This window comes from Mytilus edulis, chromosome 1 (assembly GCF_963676685.1).
Source record: "Mytilus edulis chromosome 1, xbMytEdul2.2, whole genome shotgun sequence".
Taxonomy (NCBI): domain Eukaryota; kingdom Metazoa; phylum Mollusca; class Bivalvia; order Mytilida; family Mytilidae; genus Mytilus; species Mytilus edulis.
The window spans coordinates 11,701,530-11,723,458 of record NC_092344.1 but is presented as its reverse complement, the minus strand read 5'-3'; the positions used below and the strand labels follow the sequence as shown (position 1 = coordinate 11,723,458).

Genomic DNA, 21,929 nt, shown 5'->3' with positions numbered 1-21,929 from the left:
TAGGTCCTAAAAGCTCTTCAACTTCGTACTTTATTTGGCCTACTTTATATTTTTTTATTCGAGCGTCACTGATGAGTATGTTGTAGACAAAACGTGCGACTGGCTCAAATACAAAATTCCAATTCTGGTATCTATAATTAGTTTATTGTACACTTTATAAAAAAATCGGACATGAAAGCAAATAACATTTTCAATTCACCTATATACAGAACTTGATTTTGTATATGATATTTGTTTTGTGTTTGTTAATCAGTGGTGTCATTAAAATAAACGGATGTGAATACTATGTAAACTTTCCAAAAATGGCTAGTTTCCTCGAAAATATATTGTATAAACAATTTGGCAAACAACATTGCCATACTGCAGTTGAGAACCTATTTATATGTAGAAGTAAATAGCTTTAAAAAAATTAGCTTTACTCAGACAATAAAAGTGACAATAAAAATGTTCACCTTCAGAGACCTCTTTGTTTTTGACTGAAGTTGAACATTTATCATAATGATATTCTAAAACTAAATATATATATCTTCCAACAGAGTTTCATGCTGTAACTGACCTATACTAATAACATATCAGATGATATTTGCGTCTGAAGCGGATCATATACATTGATTGCTGCATTCTACAGTTGTAGGATATGCATATTCAGGAGATATAGCTAGTGACCATGGCGTCATCACGTCAGCACTACAACTCATCTGAATGGTAATGTAAATTTACATATAAAATTTTAATCTGGATTTTTTTTTTGTGAAAATTTGTATAATTCCATTATCATTCAAACAGTTGTTTATTATCATGTGTCTGCGCGATAGAGGTCGGTTTAGTTATCTATAATCATCATTCGGTACACATGTCACACATTGTACAGGTAGACAAATTGTTTTCGGGGAAATTTTGTGTTTCAAATTATCATTTGCAGAGGTATTAATTTTTCTTTCAAACTTTTGAATCAAACCGGTTGTAAAGTAATTTTCATTTTGTTTACAAATTATTAAATGATTGCTTTTTGATTTTTCTACAAGGATGCACTTATCCTTTTTATGTTTACAAAATAAATATTTAAAAATAATATGTGTTTACATTTTTATTGTATTCTTTTGTATCAAAATGATAGTTTTTGTATATGTGTAACGAGCGGAGTAATCTAGCAAATTTACACCCAGGCTGATAATCCATATCAGTCCTATGTGACGTCACGTGGTCCGATATGGGGTTATCAGCCTATGTGCGTTCGTACATCGCTAGAAAATGATAAAAAGATTAAGAATTTGCAACGATATTGTTCAATAAAGTTTGAAAGAAATTTGCTCATTAGCATTAGAGTTATAATGTAGTCGCAGTAACACATTCATACATGAATGTATCAAAAATGTAGTTCAGTTATTACAAAGATCAATTAACAGGTGACAAACGTATTTCATATCAACCCGTGAAATGTTTCATTAGAGTGAAATTATTTAAATGTGAGGGTTGTTTTGATTTGGGATGAAAACATATAATAAACTTAATGTAAATTGTATAAAAAGAATTACTAGGAGATTAATTTAAGATTAATCTTATATCAATTTTTAAAGTAAACATTAATGTATAGAACCGAATCAAGAAATATTTAATAGTTATCCCACGAGGACGCGGTGTGTCAGTGTAAGAGCATCCCGATGGCCGGAGGCCAGAGGGTGATCTAACACTGACACACCAAGTCCGAAGGGGATAACTATTTTACATCCCAGCTGTTTTTATTAGACGAAAAAACATTTACAATTCATAAAATCTAGTTAAGAACGCCACACAACCATTATAATATACTTTATATATTACTATATAATGTATACCCTTAATGACCCCCGAACACGATGAGTAGATATCAAACAATGTCAACTCGCCCCACTGTCCACTCGGCCAATACTATATCGCCACTTTATAAAAAATCGCCCCACTCTTATTTACCGACTCGTCCCACTTTTGAAAAAGTGTAAAATCAAATTGAACAATCAGCATGATCAGTCTTATTAACGAAAATGGTTTAAACCCAACTGAATAAAGGTCTGCCAACTCGCCCCACTTATAAAAATATCCTGCTTCCTTTAAATATGTTAAATTACTGATATTTGGTATCCAGTTGTCCTGGTGTAGTGGTATGTGTCGTGGCTTGATATGCTAAAGGTCTTGAGTTCGAATCCTAGCATATACAATGGATATTTTCTACGTGAATTTTGATAGCTATTCTTTTCCGTATAATTAATTACTAGAACACACCCGCGAAATCGCGGGCATTCAGAGCGTAGTTTAAAGTATCAGTATGTAAAGTGTTGTTGGAAGAATTTTGTTAAATACAGAATGACTGGAGAATTTCAGCAAAAGTATCATAAGTCATAGGTTATTGAGGACAGGAAAATGTTTTTTTTTCACTCCACCTTTTTTTTCCAAAGCTGGTTCACAATTTTTGGTTTTCTATCAGGTTCAATATGAACATACATTTAGTATGTTATGAACATTTATTTAAGTAAGGAGCCTGTAATTCAGTGGTTGTCGTTTGTTTAAATGTGTTACATATTTGTTTTTCGTTCATTTCTTGTACATAAATAAGGCCGCTAGTTTTCTCGTTTGCATTGTTTTACATTTCGGTGCCTTTTGAAGCTGAGTATGCGGTATGGGCTTTGCTCTTTGTTGAAGGCCGTACGGTAACCTATAATTGTTAATTTCTGTGTCATTTTGGTCTCTTGTGGAGAGTTGTCTCAACATGGCAATCATACCACATCTTCTTTTTTTTTTGTAATCAATGAATTTTGTAAAAGATTTAATGACTGGAGAATTTCAGAAAAAGTATCAAAAGTTCACATGAATAATTTTAGCGCTTATCTGTATATTATGAACATTCATTACATATAAATAAAGCGTATTTACTTTCAATTCTAAGTTTACTAATCGATCCATGGTGATCATTGATATAGTATACAGACCCTCTCTATCTAATAAACTCTGTGACTGCCGTGGATAGTAAACTTGAAAATGATAGCAGATACAATTCTGAAAATACACTTTATTCGTAGTATATGTATGTTCAAAGTATACAGAAAAACGCAAACCGGAAGTCTAATCTGACTTGAAAAAACATTTACAATTCATAAAATCTAGTTAAGAACGCCACACAACCATTATAATATACTTTATATATTACTATATAATGTATACCCTTAATGACCCCCGAACACGATGAGTAGATATCAAACAATGTCAACTCGCCCCACTGTCCACTCGGCCAATACTATATCGCCACTTTATAAAAAATCGCCCCACTCTTATTTACCGACTCGTCCCACTTTTGAAAAAGTGTAAAATCAAATTGAACAATCAGCATGATCAGTCTTATTAACGAAAATGGTTTAAACCCAACTGAATAAAGGTCTGCCAACTCGCCCCACTTATAAATATATCCTGCTTCCTTTAAATATGTTAAATTACTGATATTTGGTATCCAGTTGTCCTGGTGTAGTGGTATGTGTCGTGGCTTGATATGCTAAAGGTCTTGTGTTCGAATCCCAGCATATACAATGGATATTTTCTACGTGAATTTTGATAGCTATTCTTTTCCGTATAATTAATTACTAGAACACACCCGCGAAATCGCGGGCATTCAGAGCGTATCAGTATGTAAAGTGTTGTTGGAAGAATTTTGTTAAATACAGAATGACTGGAGAATTTCAGCAAAAGTATCATAAGTCATAGGTTATTGAGGACAGGAAAATGTTTTTTTTTCAAAGCCGGTTCACAATTTTTGGTTTTCTATCAGGTTCAATATGAACATACATTTAGTATGTTATGAACATTTATTTAAGTAAGAAGCCTGTAATTCAGTGGTTGTCGTTTGTTTAAATGTGTTACATATTTGTTTTTGGTTCATTTCTTGTACATAAATAAGGCCGCTAGTTTTCTCGTTTGCATTGTTTTACATTTCGGTGCCTTTTGAAGCTGAGTATGCGGTATGGGCTTTGCTCTTTGTTGAAGGCCGTACGGTAACCTATAATTGTTAATTTCTGTGTCATTTTGGTCTCTTGTGGAGATTTGTCTCAACATGGCAATCATACCACATCTTCTTTTTTTTTTTGTAATCAATGAATTTTGTAAAAGATTTAATGACTGGAGAATTTCAGAAAAAGTATCAAAAGTTCACATGAATAATTTTAGCGCTTATCTGTATATTATGAACATTCATTACATATAAATAAAGCGTATTTACTTTCAATTCTAAGTTTACTAATCGATCCATGGTGATCATTGATATAGTATACAGACCCTCTCTATCTAATAAACTCTGTGACTGCCGTGGATAGTAAACTTGAAAATGATAGCAGATACAATTCTGAAAATACACTTTATTCGTAGTATATGTATGTTCAAAGTATACAGAAAAACGCAAACCGGAAGTCTAATCTGACTTGAAATTTCGTACAATGACGGGACAATACCCGGATGCCTTTTTTCCCGTTTTTCTCCTAAAATAACTCAATCTGAATAATTATATGAATGGATGACAAATGCGACTATGCACTGTACCTATAGGACACAGAGGCGTGTTGATTAATTTATTGTGGAAAGAAGAGAAGCGACACCAAAAATGAGGTCTTCTCGTTTAATAGTATAGATAAGTTGTATAGTGGTTTGACATTCCCGCCAAAATGTTACAGAACAAAGGAAAGCACGCATAACAAAGAACCTCAAACTGGGGTGATATGAGCCGGATCACCCCTGTTAGAACAAAGGAGCTGGGATGTAACTTTTAATATGGAAACTTACGCCTATTAGGAGCTTACGATTTGGGCTTATATTAACATCTTACAACTAGATCATGCTAATATAGTTTTGATGACCGATAATCTGTAATCAGGAATTAAAACGTTAATATTACAAATGCAATGTCAAATAGTCTAAACTACTAAGACTGGAGATCTGGAGCATATACTTGTATTTTCAACGTGAACAAAAACGCAGACCAAAATCACAATTTAAATGCAAGTTATTCTGTAAGGGAACTGTTATCTCCATTATACTTGTTTTCACGTCAATATATTATGTCTCGGGATTTAATGCTAAGAATAAAAATTATAACAATGAATAAGTTCAAAAATTAACAGACTTTGCCGTTAATCGGAAATCAAGACAGAAATTGAGATGACCAATTGACCACGACGGAAGACAAATGTCGAGCAGGATCTGTTTTCCCTTCCCGAGCACCTAAGAACCTCAGGTTTATGGTGTTTTTTTTGTTGCTAAGTCTTTAGTTTTCTTTATGTGTTTCGTGCTCGGTTGTTTGTCTGACGTCGTTTTTTACCTTGCCATTGTCAGTTTGTTTTCCACTTGTGAGTTGAATGGCCCTTTTTGTAACTTCAGCCTTTCTTTTGTCATCGGCTTAACGTTCAGTGACAAATATTACATACATTTTCAGGACGATGACAATTCAACAATAATACAAAATAAGAAAGTTCTCAAAATGGGTCAATGGTATGAAACGCGTTAAGTTTTTACTGCTTGGGAAATATTTTTTTAGAGGGCAAAATATTTAGTCTTGCAATATCTACAGACCCGTCCCGAAAGAGTATTGAAATGGTATTTGCGTTCTTGCCAAATACAGGACATTGGATTGGATATCCTAATTCTGACGGGGCGATGCTATGTTTTATTTAAAAGTCATCCAAAACCACCCAAGCAGAAAGTATTGATTTATCTTCTATATTAATATGCTCATATGCACTAGTAATTTTAAAAGTATTTGTTTTGCTTTCCATATATATATGCTCATTAGCATTGATAATGTTTTTGGAATATATGGAAAGCAAAACAAATACTTTTAAAATTACTAGTGAATATGAGCATATTAATATAAAATTGAAAATGGAAATGGGGAATGTGTCAAAGAGACAACAACCCGACCAAAAAAAAAACAACAGCAGAAGGTCACCAACGGGTCTTCAATGTAGCGAGAAAGTCCCGCACCCGGAGGCGTCCTTCAGCTGGCCCCTAAACAAATATATACTACTAGTCCAGTGATAATGAACGCCATACTAATTTCCAAATGTACACAAGAAACTAAAATTAAAATAATACAAGACTAACAAAGGCCAGAGGCTCCTGACTTGGGACAGGCGCAAAAATGCGGCGGGGTTAAACATGTTTGTGAGATCTCAACCCTCCCCCTATACCTCTAACTAATGTAGAAAAGTAAACGCATAACAATACGCACATTAAAATTCAGTTCAAGAGAAGTCCGAGTCTGATGTCAGAAGATGTAACCAAAGAAAATAAACAAAATGACAATAATACATAAATAACAACAGACTACTAGCAGTTAACTGACATGCCAGCTCCAGACTTCAATTAAACTGACTGAAAGATTATGATTTCATCATATGAACATCAGGCACAATCCTTCCCGTTAGGGGTTTAGTATCATACCATCATAACATATATGAGAAGAACATCACCCGTGTCATGCCAACAACTGGTTTTAGAATAAATGTGTTTATTTCCGATGCAAAGACCTTATCAGTGACTCAATATTAACGCCAAAATATGCAATCTTTAATGACTTGACAACAGTATCGTAATTATATCCCTTCTTAATAAGTCTATTCAAAGGTTTTGTAAGTTTCTGAGGTGAATACTGACACCTTTGTGCTTTATAAAGAATATTTCCATAAAAAATTGGATGTGAAATACCTGAACGTATTAGAAGTCTGCATGTTGAGCTATATTTACGAATGATGTCTTTATACCGATGATAAAATTTAGTAAATGTTTTGACTAGTTTGTGATATCGAAAACCCTGGTGTAATAATTTTTCAGTAATACATAAATTTCTCTCGTTAAAATCTAAAACATTGTTACATACACGAGCGAATCGTACAAGTTGAGATATATAAACACCGTAAGATGGTGACAAGGGAACGTCACCAACTAAAAACGGATAATTAACGATAGGAAATGAAAAATCATCCCTTTTATCATAAATTTTAGTATTCAGCTTTCCATTAGTTATATAGATATCAAGATCGAGAAAAGGGCAGTGGTCATTGTTAGTATTAGCTTTATTTAAAGTAAGTTCAACAGGATAAATTTCATTAATATACATACTGAAGTCGTCATTATTGAGAGCCAAAATATCATCCAAATATCTAAAAGTATTATTAAATTTGTTTATCAGATGTTGTTTCGATGGGTCTTTGCTTATTTTTGTCATAACAATACAAAAAGATAAATCAATACTTTCTGCTTGGGTGGGTTTGGATGACTTTTAAATAAAAAAAAAACAGAGGTGGATTTATTCTTTTTGAAGGAACGAAAATATGTACGGACAAGGGATACAAATGGAGTGAAATAAATTTCACGTTAAAAATTGCCACCGACGAGCCCCTCTGGGAAGTTTTGTGTCTATAACATGTATGAATCGTGGTAACACCCCGAACACTTGGCTGTGCATTTAAACATCCGAGTGACAAAGCTAACTCCAATCTGTCTAACGTCAGATACGAGAAGAAGTTTATATCATTGAGTTATGTTAACGTTTCCTTGAATAATTGCAATTTAGTATGAAATGGTATTCATCACCGGTAACATATTTATATCATGTTTTTATTCAATTGGTATATATTTTTTTGTATTCTCATGCGACTAGCGCTTTAAGATTTTTCTTCCAAAATTTACAAAAAAGCAAATAATTATTTCTTCAAGATTATAAAAATATTTATGTTTATAGAATTCATCGTCAGTTTTTATAGATTGTGTTATTGAGATGCTATTTCACTGATCGCAGGTTCAAGATATACGACAGCTTAAGAGTTTCGAATGTCTGTCTATTTGTTTACCATGTGTTTTGACCATTGTTCTGACGAGATTATTGATTTTCTTTATATGTCAGTAAGACCACATGCTGGTATGTTATCTGCTTGTATTTTAACATAGTAAGTTAGATCAAGAAGCTTATAAATTTTCTTCACTTAATTAAACTTTATTAACTATAGCTGTGTATAAAAAGCACAAACAATGATAACATGGGTTGAAGTACTCTTCTAGCAGCCCCTTTCTCTTTAACCTAATTTCTGTAAAAGCTAATAATTCACAAATGTAAACTTAAATATACTAAAAATAATACAAAAAGAGGTAAACTTTAATTAATTAGTAGGTAGTTTTAGGTATTTAAATTCCAATCTGTTCACATTTCTTGTTGAAACGGCGCAATATTGATTTATATTATTAACACCAGTTTGTGGCTCTGTGTCAAGTTGTATATGTATAAAGCCACGATTAAAAATGTCTAAAGCCATTAGAAGGATGCCGCAAGTAAGGTAAGCTGGTATTTAATATAAGTAAATACACTTTCATATTCTTTTGTATAAAGAAATGTGGTTTTTATTTATGCAATGGCGAACTACCCTTTAATTCTCGTCATTTCAATAAACGGAGAAGTTAGGTATACATGTTATTTCCATTCATTGTAGTTATAGATTCATTGTCCATTTATCATCGCAAATCGATTTCCAATAATAAAACAAATGGGAAACAAATTGGAGATACTAATAAATGCGTAATCTAACTGATCATCGATTGGAATTACAAATAAATGCGATATTAAAGTGCATACAAAGAAGAATATGTTTGCACGGCACTTCATACCAGGCCTAGGATATACAATGTAAATGTTCATTATTGAGATTAATTATTGATATGTTGATATTTTGTTGTTAAAAATACAATTTAGATTAGTAAATATAAAAAAGAAGATGTGGTATGATTGCCAATGTGACAACTCTCCACAAGAGAGCAAATGACACAGAAATTAACAACTATAGGTCACCGTATGGGCCTTCAACAATTAGCAACGCCCATATCGCATATAATTAGCTATAAAAGGCGCCGAAATGAAAATATAAAACAATTCAAACGAGAAAACTAGCAGCCTAATTTATATACAAAAAATGAACGAACAAGAAATATGTAACACATAAACAAACGACAACCACTGAATTACAGGCTCCTGACTTGGGACGGGCATATACATACAGAATGTGGCGGGGTTAAACATGTTAGCGGGATCCCAACCCTCCCCTAGCCTTGGACAGTTGTGTAACAGTACAACATAAGAACTAAGTATAACAATCAGTCGAAAAAGATGGACACAAATACAAATACTACACAGTACTGCATAGCTTACCATCTGTACTAGGTCTCAATATATGTGCTATTTTTTTTCAGTTTTTACTTTACCGTGAACATATTTTTGTCTTTTTGAAAAAGGAGAAAAAAATAAACAAATCACAATTAAACAAAGACTGAAAGATAAACATTAATTTTAGGTGTGGAACTGATAGAGCGATAGTGCTACCTTGTAGCTTTTATATAAATATACTAGGTAAATTAGTTTATTTCTTTATTAAAAACTTCTCAACTTTTAAATTATTTGTTTGTAACCCTATGAACCATATAAACAAGACCTTTATATGGATTAAAAATGCGTGATTGTTATTTCATTTAAAAGGTTTTAAAATTTTAAAAAATGTCTAAATTTAGCAACAATAAGGTAAAAAGTGTGTATGCTATCCGGCGTTGACCTATTTCAACTCGATAATTAAGTTACTATTTCAAAAGAATTCAGATCAATGCATTATAGGGTTATGTATATATTTATACAATTGAAGAAGGAATGACCGTAGACAATTTAAGTGTTTAGTTCTTTAATTATTTTCAGAGAACCGAGATGCCGAATACTTTAAGTGGTCATTATCTATCTTAACAAGTTATCCCTCATTATCAACACTAGAGGTTCAAAACGTTCACTTATCATATTTTAATTTATAAGATATATGATATATAGGTGCATATCCATGATATCGTTGTAGTTGGTACAATCTGTCACAGTTGTTATGTTTCATACGTTAGGTAACTGCTTGTATATACCTATCATATATTGGAATAGTGAGTATTGCTTCTGTCTGTGGAAAAGGGTATGCTTTCTCTTCTCGACATCTGAGAACACTCTATGTTAATGCATACTAGGTGGGTGTTGCTATTGTATTTCTGTTTTGTAGAATGTTGCGTTTTTGTCCTGGTTTTTTTTTCAAATGCCATTGACGTTGTCATTTTGTTCCCCCTGTTTTTGATGTTTTTGCAAAGAAAAAAATAGCAATCTGGTATGAAAACTGTATCTCTGTAATATTTGTACATGTAAAGCAAGCGGAATGAGCATAATGTATTGTACGGGACCTAAAAACGGTTTTACTTCGTACTGGGATTGCAAAAAAAAAAGGATTTAGCAATGAATATTTAAAAACACCCATGTACATCTGGTGTGTCTGTATAGTTCGTACTATATTAATTTTGTATCCCTTTGAAGAAACAAAACTTTGAAACAAAATCAGAATTTATAAAGTGGACTTTTGATGAAGACAGTATGTTGACTTCTAAATGTCTTTTGGTTTTTGTGTCGTTGGAGTTTGGGTTGCTGTCTCATTGACACATGGTCTTTCATTTATTATTGTGATACATAAGGGTTGTTGGATAACCCCTTTTTCTCCAAACTAAAAAAATGTCTAGAAATAAATCAAAAACACCCAATTTTCTTATTTATTCATACGGTATTGATAAACATGTATTTTTCGGATCCCATATTTGAAATATCCTGAAAAAAATGCTACAAAAAACCTTGAACATAATTCACAAATTCTTGCATATTCTTGCATTTGCTAATTTCATTAAAAAAAAAGTGAGATTTATAATGGTGTTATATCTCGGGAAGTATAATATCATTGAAAGTCGAATAATTGGCTATAAGAAGATGAAAATAATGATGATGAATACTGTGTTTAACGTCCAGTGTCAAATATTACATACATATCAGGACGAGAGCATATCGATGTGACCAGTGACTTAGCAATGATAATTTTCGAGAGGAGAGGGACATACGTTATGAGATGGATTGTTGTATTCAATGTTCCGAGAGTTTCAGAAATATATTATTTTCTCATTTAAGAATAATGCAATTTTAATTTTTTTTTTACAACATATGCACCCAGTCAGTATATAAGTACATCGTTTGTCGTTTGTGACATATATAAAGCTGAATTGTCGTTTATAATTGATTTACTTATCCTGTACTAAAGATGTCGGTAATAACTGCAAATGTCCGTTATCTGGTTTTCCGCATAGTAAAATTAGTAATTAAATCAAATCCCCTGGTGATATATATTATTTATAATGTAATGGCAAATATCTCTGATCGTCATCCTAAATCATAGACATCATACTTCTTGACAACGTAATTATCAAACATATATATATATATATATATTACGGATTACGAATGTGTCGAGGTTTTTGATTGGATAATTATCAAATATATATGTATATATATATATATTTCAGGATTAAACATTAGAAAATTGCTTCTGCTAGTTGCAAACTTTTTGATAAGTTAATGAAAACGGAGACAGCACTTAGCTCACCATCTAAATATTTTATGAAGGTTTAATAGTTATATTTGTCAGGCTAGGTGTTCGGTGACAGTTTAATGTAAATAAAATCTATAGTCCTAATTATTACCCGGAATAAATAAAATAGGTTGTTAGTCCTAATTATTACCCGGAATAAATAAAATAGGTTGTAATGCATATACAGTTGTATCAATTGCAGTTTACATGTTGCCATGTAACTCAGAAGAATTCTAAAGACCGTATGAATGATTCCATGAACATGAAATTTGAAGTTAGCATAGAAAGTGAATTTTTCATTTCATCTTTTTCATAAAAGACTGCTATTATATTTATAAATGTTTTGCAACAATAATACCATCTTCATTCTACGAGGTGGCAATGAAATGTGTAATACATATTAATCATTATAACTAAATGGTCTAGTAATGTCCATATTTTATTTCAGTCCTGCAGATGAGAGCGATGACGGAGAGTCAGGGGATGATACCGTCGATCCCGATGAACCAGGTATAGATTTACAAGACATAACAAATCATAATGCATCTTTCTGAATGACTGTCTGAAACCTATATTTTTTCTTTCATTACTAGTAAATAGAAATAGATGTAAACATATCGTTTCTTCCGCCAAAATATTACCTTTTTTTTTAATTCAAATATCCCTATAAACATATGAGTGGTATACTTGAAAAATATAACTATGTTATTGCTGTTATGTTCACTAGTTCTTTAAAGGAACATTAGCTGTCAAATCCATGCTCATCGATTTAACTTAAATTCTCATATTTGATTAACTTTATCAGATAGTTTATATATACTTTATAAAACATTTGTTCGTTTCAGTTATTGCTGGAGAAGGTATTGGAGAGAATGCCAAGGTTGCTCCTCCACAAGACATGGGATCTGTACCCGGATATCCTAACGTCAAGTTTGATGCATGTTAGTATGGAATAGAGTGTTTATGTCCCATTTATGGGCATTATGTTTTCTGGTCTGTGCTTCCATCCGTTCGTCCGTCCCGCTTCAGGTTAAAGTTTTTAGTCGAGGTAGTTTTTGATGAAGTTGAAGTCCAATCAACTTGAAACTTAGTCAGTAACATGTTCCCTATATGATATGATCTTTCTAATTTTAATGCCAAATTAGAGATTTAATCCTATTTTCAAGGTCCACTGATAATAGAAAATGATAGTGCAGATGGGGCGTGTACTTAGGACACATTTTTGTTTCTAAATAAGATCAAACAAATATTATAAAAATAAGATGTGGTATGATTACCAATGAAACTTTCCATCCTAGATCAAATGACATAGAAAATAACTATAGTTTACCGTACGGCCTTCAACAATGAGTGAAACACATACCGCTTACTCAGCTATAAAAGGCTTGGAATGACAAATGTTGAACAATTCAAACGAAAAAAACTAACTAATGAACGAAATACAAATAGGATATACAGCACTTAGAGTGTAAGTGTATGCTGCTATGACATATATTAAAATATAAAAATAAAAAGATGTGGAATGATTGTCAATGAGACAACTCTCTACCATAGACTAAATGACATAGAAGTTAATAACTGTAAGTCATCGACAGGTTTTATTTAAATATGATTATTCAGAAAGAAAGAAAATAACATCAGATATAAATTCTCTACATTTAAATATAAATATAGATATTGAGTAGGAAAGAAAATAAGATCAGTTATTAGTTCTCTTTAAAAACACTTATACCCAACGCTATCTTATGTCAAATAGTGTGTTGTTTGATCCATTCCTTTGTCTGGTACCTAGTTTTGTCGTTTGTAAGTTTGCTACGGTGATGATGTGTATTGTGCAGTGAGAGATACATATGTTCTTCTCTTCTCTTTTGTGAGATTAAAAACGCAAAAAACTTCTTCATATATTGATTGATTGATTGATCGTTGGTAATTAACAACACTTTTGATTAATTACTTTATTTTTAAGCGTTGCTGCCACCTCCACCATCTATTGTACCCAAGGCATCTGACTACAAACAACCAGAGTTTACAAAGTAAGTTTAACAGATGAGATCTAGAAACATAGACTTAAGAAGCAACCATTTAACTTCAGAGGAGTGTTTGTTTTTTTTGTCTGAGTCAAAATAAAATTTGCGAACAATTTCATTTAGTTTTTCAACGATATCAATCAAATTATTTTGTTCAAAATTTAACATTTAGGTTTTGGAGAAATCTGGATTCAGGATATTTTTTCGTCCTCTGCTTGAACAGAATTTTTTCATTAATATGGGATCAGAATTTAATGAAGTTTTGATGAGGTGATAAAACAGAAAAGAAAGACTTACTCCTGTTTACCCTTGATGACGGGACGAGTCAATGAAACACAAACCTATTTTAACGAGACATATAACAGAAAAGACATCTATAGGGTAATGTATAGTCTTCAATAATATAAAGGTGTCAATCTCATCGTCCAAAGACCATACAAATTATGACATCACCACAAGTATTGGATAGATTTGTGTTTCTCAGTATTTAGCTATTCTATGTTGTGTTATGTGCACTGTTGTTGTATTTTTAGTTTTCGCCATGGAATTAATTCTTTGATTTCGACTTATATGAGTATTAATAAAGGGTCTATTCCTTAGGCATCTAACATATCTGTTTAAATCAATGGCAGTAACAATCAATCATTTTCTTTTTTATAGAGTTCCTGTGATAACAGAAGAAACAGCTAGAACCGCATTGCTTGATTATGTTGAGGACCAGTTTTGTTGGGGGAAAGGAACGGCAAAAAAACTTCAGTTTACAAATCTTCAGTCTTCTACGTCATACCATGTGAGTAAAGTTTCATTTGAGATATTTCTGTTTTACGCAGAAGTTTATATAATTAATGTCAAACTTTTTCTGATTGTCATGTAAATTAAATAGATCTGAGTTTTGGAAAATATTGAACGTTGATTTATTAAATATTACCATTTAATGTAAGAATAAGAAGAATAACAGCAGGTGCAATACAATTGATTAATTTGTGTTAAAAAAAGGATGAATATGTTAGTACTATAAGCTGGATGATTAGGTTTTGCCCTGTTATAGGTTCGAGGTTAGGTGTATCGGACCGAGACTCGAAGATTAATACAGTATTACCATTTGATAGTAGAATAAGAATAATAATATTGTGTTATTAGCTAGTTGTTTATGTATGGGCCTGTTATAGATTCGAGGTTAGCTGTATTGTACCCAAGACTCGAAGATAAATACAGTATTACCATTTGATACGTTACTGTACATATACTATTAATACAACATTTGGCTTGCATTTCTAGTACATCTTGGAGACATACACAGAGACAAGATCAACGAAATATGAAAATGTAGCGTTTAAAGGTAAAAATATACATACTCAATAGTTCTGTGTATTTGTTTTATTTATATTTCTTTTACGGACTCATTTCTTGTAGAAGAGGGGCGAAAGATACCAGCATGAGGCACATTCAAACTCATAGATCAAAAATAAACTGACAACGCCGTGGCTAAAAAGGAAAAAGACAAAGATGCAAATAAATTAATAGTGAGGGCCCTCATGGGGTTTTTGATTATGTGATTACTTGGCCGTTTTTTTAATGATTATTTGATTATTAAGCCAAATATTTCATGATTATTTGATTACCTAGGACTGTATTTTTAGTTTATGATTATTTGATTACTAAAGATAAGCAAATATTTAATGATTATGTGATTATATTGGCAAAAAAATGGTGATTATGTGATTACTAGGACCCCCCCCCCCCCCCATGAGGGGCCTCAATAGTAAACACGACACAACATAGAAAACTAAAGAATAGGGAACACGAACCCCAACAAAAACTTGGGGCGATCTCAGGTGCTCCGGAAGGGTAAACAGAACATACTCCACACATGGCAGCATGTATGATATGCATGCTCTTTATATTCAATTATTAGCCGGTCCAAGTTTATATATTTTAAGTATTTAAAAGTTGTCTTTTCGTTCTTGCATTGTCTGTATATGCAACATTGGAAATTTTGCTACCAAATATTATCCCTTCAAACAGATTATATTAACGTAAACATCAAAAGAATTTTGTAGTAACATCAAACAGACATGATAGATTGATGCATCTTGATCTAAAAGTAAAGACTTATGAATAGTACATTTGTATAATAAAATCTGAACAATTGGTTGATTTAAAAACGTATTTTTATATCGCAGTGCAAATGTATTCCTCCAAAGATTTCGTGTAACATTCTTGTCAATAAGGGTTTATAACAAAGTTCTTGCATGATAAAAACAACTGATAAAATAAAGACAATCAACACATGAGAAAAATACTTTCACCTTTGCAGTTTTTAGGTAAAGATTGCATGAAATGCAATCAAAATATTATAGGACTGACTTGATATCTAAATGTTCAAAGGCTTATCACTACATTTTTTGATACACAAAATATAGTGCATTGATCATTACATTCTATACATCCTATCCATGAACATTTCAAGAAATTTATGGATGTAATATATGCTCAGATATTCAAGACACACAATGATGTTACACTTTTCAAGAAAATTACATCACTTTTGCAAGGTGCAGGAATCTAATATATGTTCTAAACATTGAATGATGTCATTGTTAACATCATTTTTTAAAATTTGGAGTTATCTTCCTTTGTCTAGAATTGCTGTTAAATCAACTACAACCAATGCAATAATTTAGTTTACTTCCACTGATAAATTGAAGCAATCTTTACCGTTCAGTGCTTACAGGCACTTTGATTTTGTATTCTTATCTAAAATGTTTATTATAATCTTCATTATTATATAACGTAACTTTGGATCATTGCTAGGCCAACCCATTGATGGACCACAATATGGAATTCCACCTGGACCATGGGACATTATTACAAATCCTTGCGATATCTTCAGTGATGAAATACGTAAGATGGAGGTACCACATACAGCGTCAGTTAAGGTAATAGCTTTTTGTAAAAATTGCGACAAATGTGTGGCTTTTTTTCAATTCCAAAATTTTTAGTAAAGTTTGACCTGAGTGACCCGTGTTGGATTTCGTTCTGCTAATGTTGGGTATAAGCAAACAACGTATTAAAATGCATTGAATTGTGTAAGGGTATAAATATATAGCTATGATATCAAAGCACAATATCTACTAAATTCCACGAGGAGGAAACTTGACTTGTCTAAATACCTTTTCCCCCTGAGAGTCGACCATACAAAATCTTCAATGCACCTCCTTCATAATTCATATACATATGATCTTTCATAAAATGTCAATTTTGAAACAAACAAATAAACATTGTTCGTATTTTGCACAAATATACCCTTGTTAAAGATTTGGGGAGGGTTGTGCACTCGCACATATGTTTAATCTCGCAACATTCTGCCGATGATGTTCATGTATTAAATTATGCCGATGATGTACATGTCTTAAATTATGAACCTGCACGTATAAACTTAATGGTTGTCGTTTGTTGCTGTATATCATATTTGTATTTCGTTTATTGCTTTGTATATTTATTAGAACGTTAACTTTTGATTTGTTTTTACATTTGTCATACGGGTCTCTGATGGAGGGCTGTCTCAAAGATAAACATATCAAATCTTTCTTGTGATGTTGAGATTCTATGATGACGATATTACATTTTTGATAGTATACTTTCAGCCCTGTCACAGATGTAAAGCAACAGGCTATTTGATATGCTCGTCATGTAGTGGAAGAGGAAGGGTGAGTATAACGAGATTGGAACACTTGTCACAAAGTCTCACGGGAATATGGTGCGATCTTATTATTCGCCGTTTCAAAATGTAATGCATTCTGGGTAACATTTTCAAAAGTGTACACCAAAATGTCGAGTTAGGTTTCACAATGTCCCAAACAATGGAATTCAATCAATGACGTGACGTTTTTTTAAACATTTTGGTGTACAAACAATAAAATTACCCACAGTGCTTTGGGTTTTTGAAACGGCCTATTGTCCATTAAAGTGGATTGACAAATGGTCTATTGAGCAACTCAATTGTCAAATTGAGTTGGAAAGAACACATGTCGGCCAATAATAAATAACCATTACGAACTAGCCTTTTAGCAAAAACAAACGTTGGAAGATATAACTTGCTCTGATCTATCATCATGTACTAGTAATAAATTTTCAATGCCATGTGTAAACACAGTGTATATTTTCAGCTTTCAACATTTGATAGACGATGATAGCATCGACATTGCAAGAGTTTTTTTAACTGTAGGGAGTCTGAAGGTGTTTTACGAAAATAAAGTACCTTTGGAAAAAAAACTCAACAGCGTGGACATCGTGTGTTCTTTAGCCAAAGCCAACATTTGATATTTCTGCTTTAAAAATAATGAAATCATCTTAAGATTTTAAAATATGGAAAATGTTCAACTTAAATATGTCTTACTTCCCGGTTTTTTTTTAAATGTGTTATTAAAAATAAACCACATGCAACATAAACATTATATGTGGGGTAATTGCAAGATGAAAAGAACTATCCACCAGGGTTTAAATGGCGACTATAAAAGTAAAGATTGGTCATCGTACGGCCTTCAATCATGAAAAAAAACCAATACCACACAGTCGGCTATAAATTTCCCTAAAATAAAAAAAAATATCAAACAGTTAAAACGAGAAAACTGACGGCGTTATTATTTACGATACAATTTACGAAAAACATATATATGACAGATATGAACCAACGAAAACCCCTAAATAACATGCTTCTGACTTGGAACAGGCATATACAGAAAGTAGCGGGTTTGAAATGCTTGTGAGCATTCAATTCTCCTTGAAACCTGTGCCAATGGGTGCAAAAAACAAACAAACCAACTTAAAACAATAGATACAAAGTACCGATAGAAGTCAAAGTGTACTTATATTGCTGACAGCTACTTCAAAGCTAAAACAGTGTTATAGATTAATAACTCAAATAGAGATGAAAAGGGGGTTGGAAATGAAGTACTAGTACATCTATTTTTTGTCTCAAGTTATAATTTCTTATTTCTAGAAACGATGTGGAGGGTGTAATGGAAGAGGAAGAAAAAGAAGACGTGTTAAGAGAAAGAATGGATGGAGAACTGTTACACGGACGTGTGGGGGTTGTCACGGAACAGGAAAAAGAAGGTTGGTGGAAAACAATCAGATTAAGTTGTCCCTACGTACGAAACTAAATTCACTATTCAAAACTACTCTTAATTTTCTTAGTTATACTGCTTAATCAAGATCAAATTAAAACTAAAACCGGGAATTTGTTACGGTGACAACAGTCCGCTCATAGACAAAACACAGCTCAGGGCCACTTATGTATCTTCAATACAGCGAAAAAATCCCACATCTTAGGAGGGGCTTTAGCTGATTCATTATTAAGGACTATCAATAATGTATTATTCTAACTTGTGGACGCCACACTAAAATCTGAAACATGAACAAACCAATGAAAAAATCACATTCAAGACTAACATAGGCTAGAGGTTCCAAACGTAAGACAGACGTAATAATGGGGTATAACATGCCTATTTCTGTTGTTTGAATCGTCGCAGACCCATAGTTTAGCTTGACCTCAGTAAAGTATATTTGATCGACAATTATATGTGTACAATGGGAAGTAATTATGCCAACGCAACTTGTCTTATTCTCTATGTAGTAAGTGGTTACTTTGTTGTTTAGCACATCTATTGAGCGTTTTATATGCAGACATATTTTTTTGTTTATTTTTAGAGTTCTGTTTTATTAAAGGTTGACAATCTATATTTGCAGATGCAATAGGTGTAGTGGTACTGGTCGTGTTGTATGTGGGACATGTGAAGGAACAACACAACTCAAATGGTTTATACAGCTCACAATCACTTGGTAATCATGTAAATCTACATATTTATCTTTTAAAATCGACTTTCACATGCGTAAAACGTAAAAACATTTTCTACTCCCCAACAGTTAATATGTATTCTCTTGAACGCGGACCGCAATGAAGACCCCAAATTGAAATTAGACGTTACAGTTACTAGTATTTGATTATTATCGCTCGCTAACCACCAAACCAGAAGACTATTGTTTGTAGCAGTAAAGTAGAAAGGTTGATTGTAGGATGAAATACAATATTGACTGAACTTTCAGTATGATAAATTAGATACAACACAGCAGAGAGGCATCGATAGGCTAATAGAGCCGATTGTTGTCTTTTGAAAAAAATATTGTCAACCGATGATTCAAAATGTCAAAAAAGAATTTTCAACCACTTTGCCTGAAAGTACAGGGAATTCTATATACATACAATACTTCGATTTATTCAGGGTTTGTCTAATTATTTCATTATGTAATGTATGTATTCCAGGAAAAACAACTTGGGTCATCATATTGTAGAGAAAACAGACTTACCAGATGAGCTGATAAAAGATGTCGCTGGCACTTTAGGTTTTCAAGATACACAACCACGGGTAAGAACACCAAAGTCCCTTTTAATTATATTTGGTCCCTGAGAACGCCAAAGAGAAAATCCTAATTAGAAATATTGTATTAAGTTGATGTTGATACTCAATCATCGGTCGCATTCAACTACACTATAGTGTTACTTTTTTAATTTTTGATCAGATAAGCTGCATTATTTAGAGCAGAAAGTCCAAGAAATGCAACGATAGGTAATCACACTTATCACTTATTCACAGTTCGTTATTCACCATTCTGCCTTGGTTGTGCCTGTTGTCACCATTGGATAGATTTTATTATGACAATGTCATTTGTTATTACTTTGTAGGTTCTTCCGATTGCCATGTTTCCTGAACCAGAAATCAATCAAGCTTCTCATCGCTTAGTGAACGAGCACAGTAGATTTCCAAATTGTAGAATTTTAATGCAGGTATGACTTGTTTTTTCTAAATAAGATTATGATGACTTCACGATTTCGTGAATACATGTTACTTAAGCATAAGATATACTAGGAAACTAGAAGCTGCAATGCGATTCTTTTTCTTGTTTTATACATCTTTATGTTTAATGACCTTTGGTAAAAGTCATTGTGTTAGACAAAAATGATACCTCTCACGCTGAGAATGATTGACTGTAGCAGATTATGTGGAGTATACTGAATTATGCTCTATGCTATGACTGTCCAAAAGTTGTGAATGCTTTATAATAATAAAGCTACATTCTGTTGGCATCTGTGACTTTGAATCTTATGAGAGTGCCACGCTCCTTTCAGTTTGGAAACAGGTGGTTTATGATCACATCTTAATCAATAAAGACATTTAGGTATTCTGATGTTGTAAAATAAATGAAACAGAAATAAATGTCTTGAATTTGGAATGTTTAACGTAAACTCAAACCTGGTTTAATTCAGCAGTTTCATTTTACAGTGTCCTTGCGAAATCAATGATATGACGGCCAATTTAAAATTGTTTCAATGTTTTAGAAACTTTTTTTATAAGAATTCTATACATAAAATATACATTGACATTTTAAGAATATCTTTTTTAAATACAAACATCCGGAATTCTGTATTCGAGGCTGTAATATCAAAGCGAGAACGTGTTATTACAAAAATCAGTATCACAAAAATCAGTATCACCCCAGATAATGTAAATGATGCAGAACTCCAAAAGTTGAAGAAGTTATTTGCCCTGGGAACAGTATATTTAACAATATATATATTCCTGATTTGCCTATTAAGCATCATTGTCAATATATGTTTTTCTTTTTTATATTTCAGAGGCACGTGATAAGGATGGTACCAGTTACTCAGTGTGATTACCAGCATAAAGAAACGACCCTTAATTATTTTGTTTATGGTTTAGACTGTAAAGTGCATGCGCCGACATACCCAGATCAGTGCTGTTGGGGATGTACAATTCTGTGATATTTTCTTATACGAATTTTAACGCAATATATAACTATTTTCTAAGAGTATTTTTATACAAACTGTTTTATCTGTCATACATACTAATACATCTCCGTTGTGAATGAATGAAGTACCAGTCTATTTTGTTTTCTACATGCATTTCAACTTACCGTCAGTCTTCTACAGTGTTGTGAAGGGATTTTTATATTTATTTATTATTGTAATAGCATGATAACTAATAATTAAACGTATACACTGAATTGATGTTTTTATATATATATATATACGATATCTGAGAAGCATGAGTTCGAATCCCGCCCAGGGCTGTTTTGAGACCAATTGTATATACAGAATGTGTTTTCAGCCTTGTATCATCATCGCTGGTGATCCGATGGATAAAATCTGTCATAGAGCTGTCACTGTCTAGTTCAGACGTACTTATTATATATATACTTCGTGAACTTATTATATATACATGTATACTTTGTGTTACTTATTAGATGACTTTAATAAATTGAATTAAGGAGGAAAGGGTGATTTCAGAAGGTTGCTAATGATAGGAAAGATAATGAAGTAATGGTTTTGATGGTATTGCTG

At 32.4% G+C, this 21,929-nt stretch overlaps 1 protein-coding gene across 2 annotated transcripts; it reads left to right on the top strand.

The window, feature by feature from the left end:
• Window positions 1-595: 595 nt before the first annotated feature.
• LOC139523898 (protein SSUH2 homolog) lies at window positions 596-21,592 on the top strand. Of its 2 annotated transcripts, none has more exons than XM_071318278.1 (13): window positions 596-705; window positions 11,929-11,990; window positions 12,326-12,421; window positions 13,447-13,513; window positions 14,168-14,297; window positions 14,786-14,846; window positions 16,322-16,446; window positions 17,155-17,217; window positions 18,510-18,625; window positions 19,259-19,351; window positions 19,833-19,935; window positions 20,253-20,354; window positions 21,204-21,592. In XM_071318278.1, exons 1-13 carry the CDS (start codon window positions 668-670, stop codon window positions 21,348-21,350), a joined length of 1,203 nt encoding a protein of 400 aa, XP_071174379.1. In that variant the 5' UTR covers window positions 596-667; the 3' UTR covers window positions 21,351-21,592. The 2 variants fall into 2 exon arrangements, with proteins under 2 accessions (XP_071174379.1, XP_071174388.1); XM_071318287.1 differs by lacking the exon at window positions 596-705 and adding an exon at window positions 8,205-8,342.
• Window positions 21,593-21,929: the final 337 nt, after the last annotated feature.

Coding starts and splice junctions, on each gene's coding strand:
- LOC139523898 (XM_071318278.1), top strand. CDS start 668: ATGGCGTCATCACGTCAGCACTACAACTCATCTGAATG. Junction 12,422..13,446: donor TAACGTCAAGTTTGATGCAT/GTTAGTATGGAA, acceptor TTTATTTTTAAG/CGTTGCTGCCACCTCCACCA. Junction 14,298..14,785: donor AGTCTTCTACGTCATACCAT/GTGAGTAAAGTT, acceptor TTGCATTTCTAG/TACATCTTGGAGACATACAC.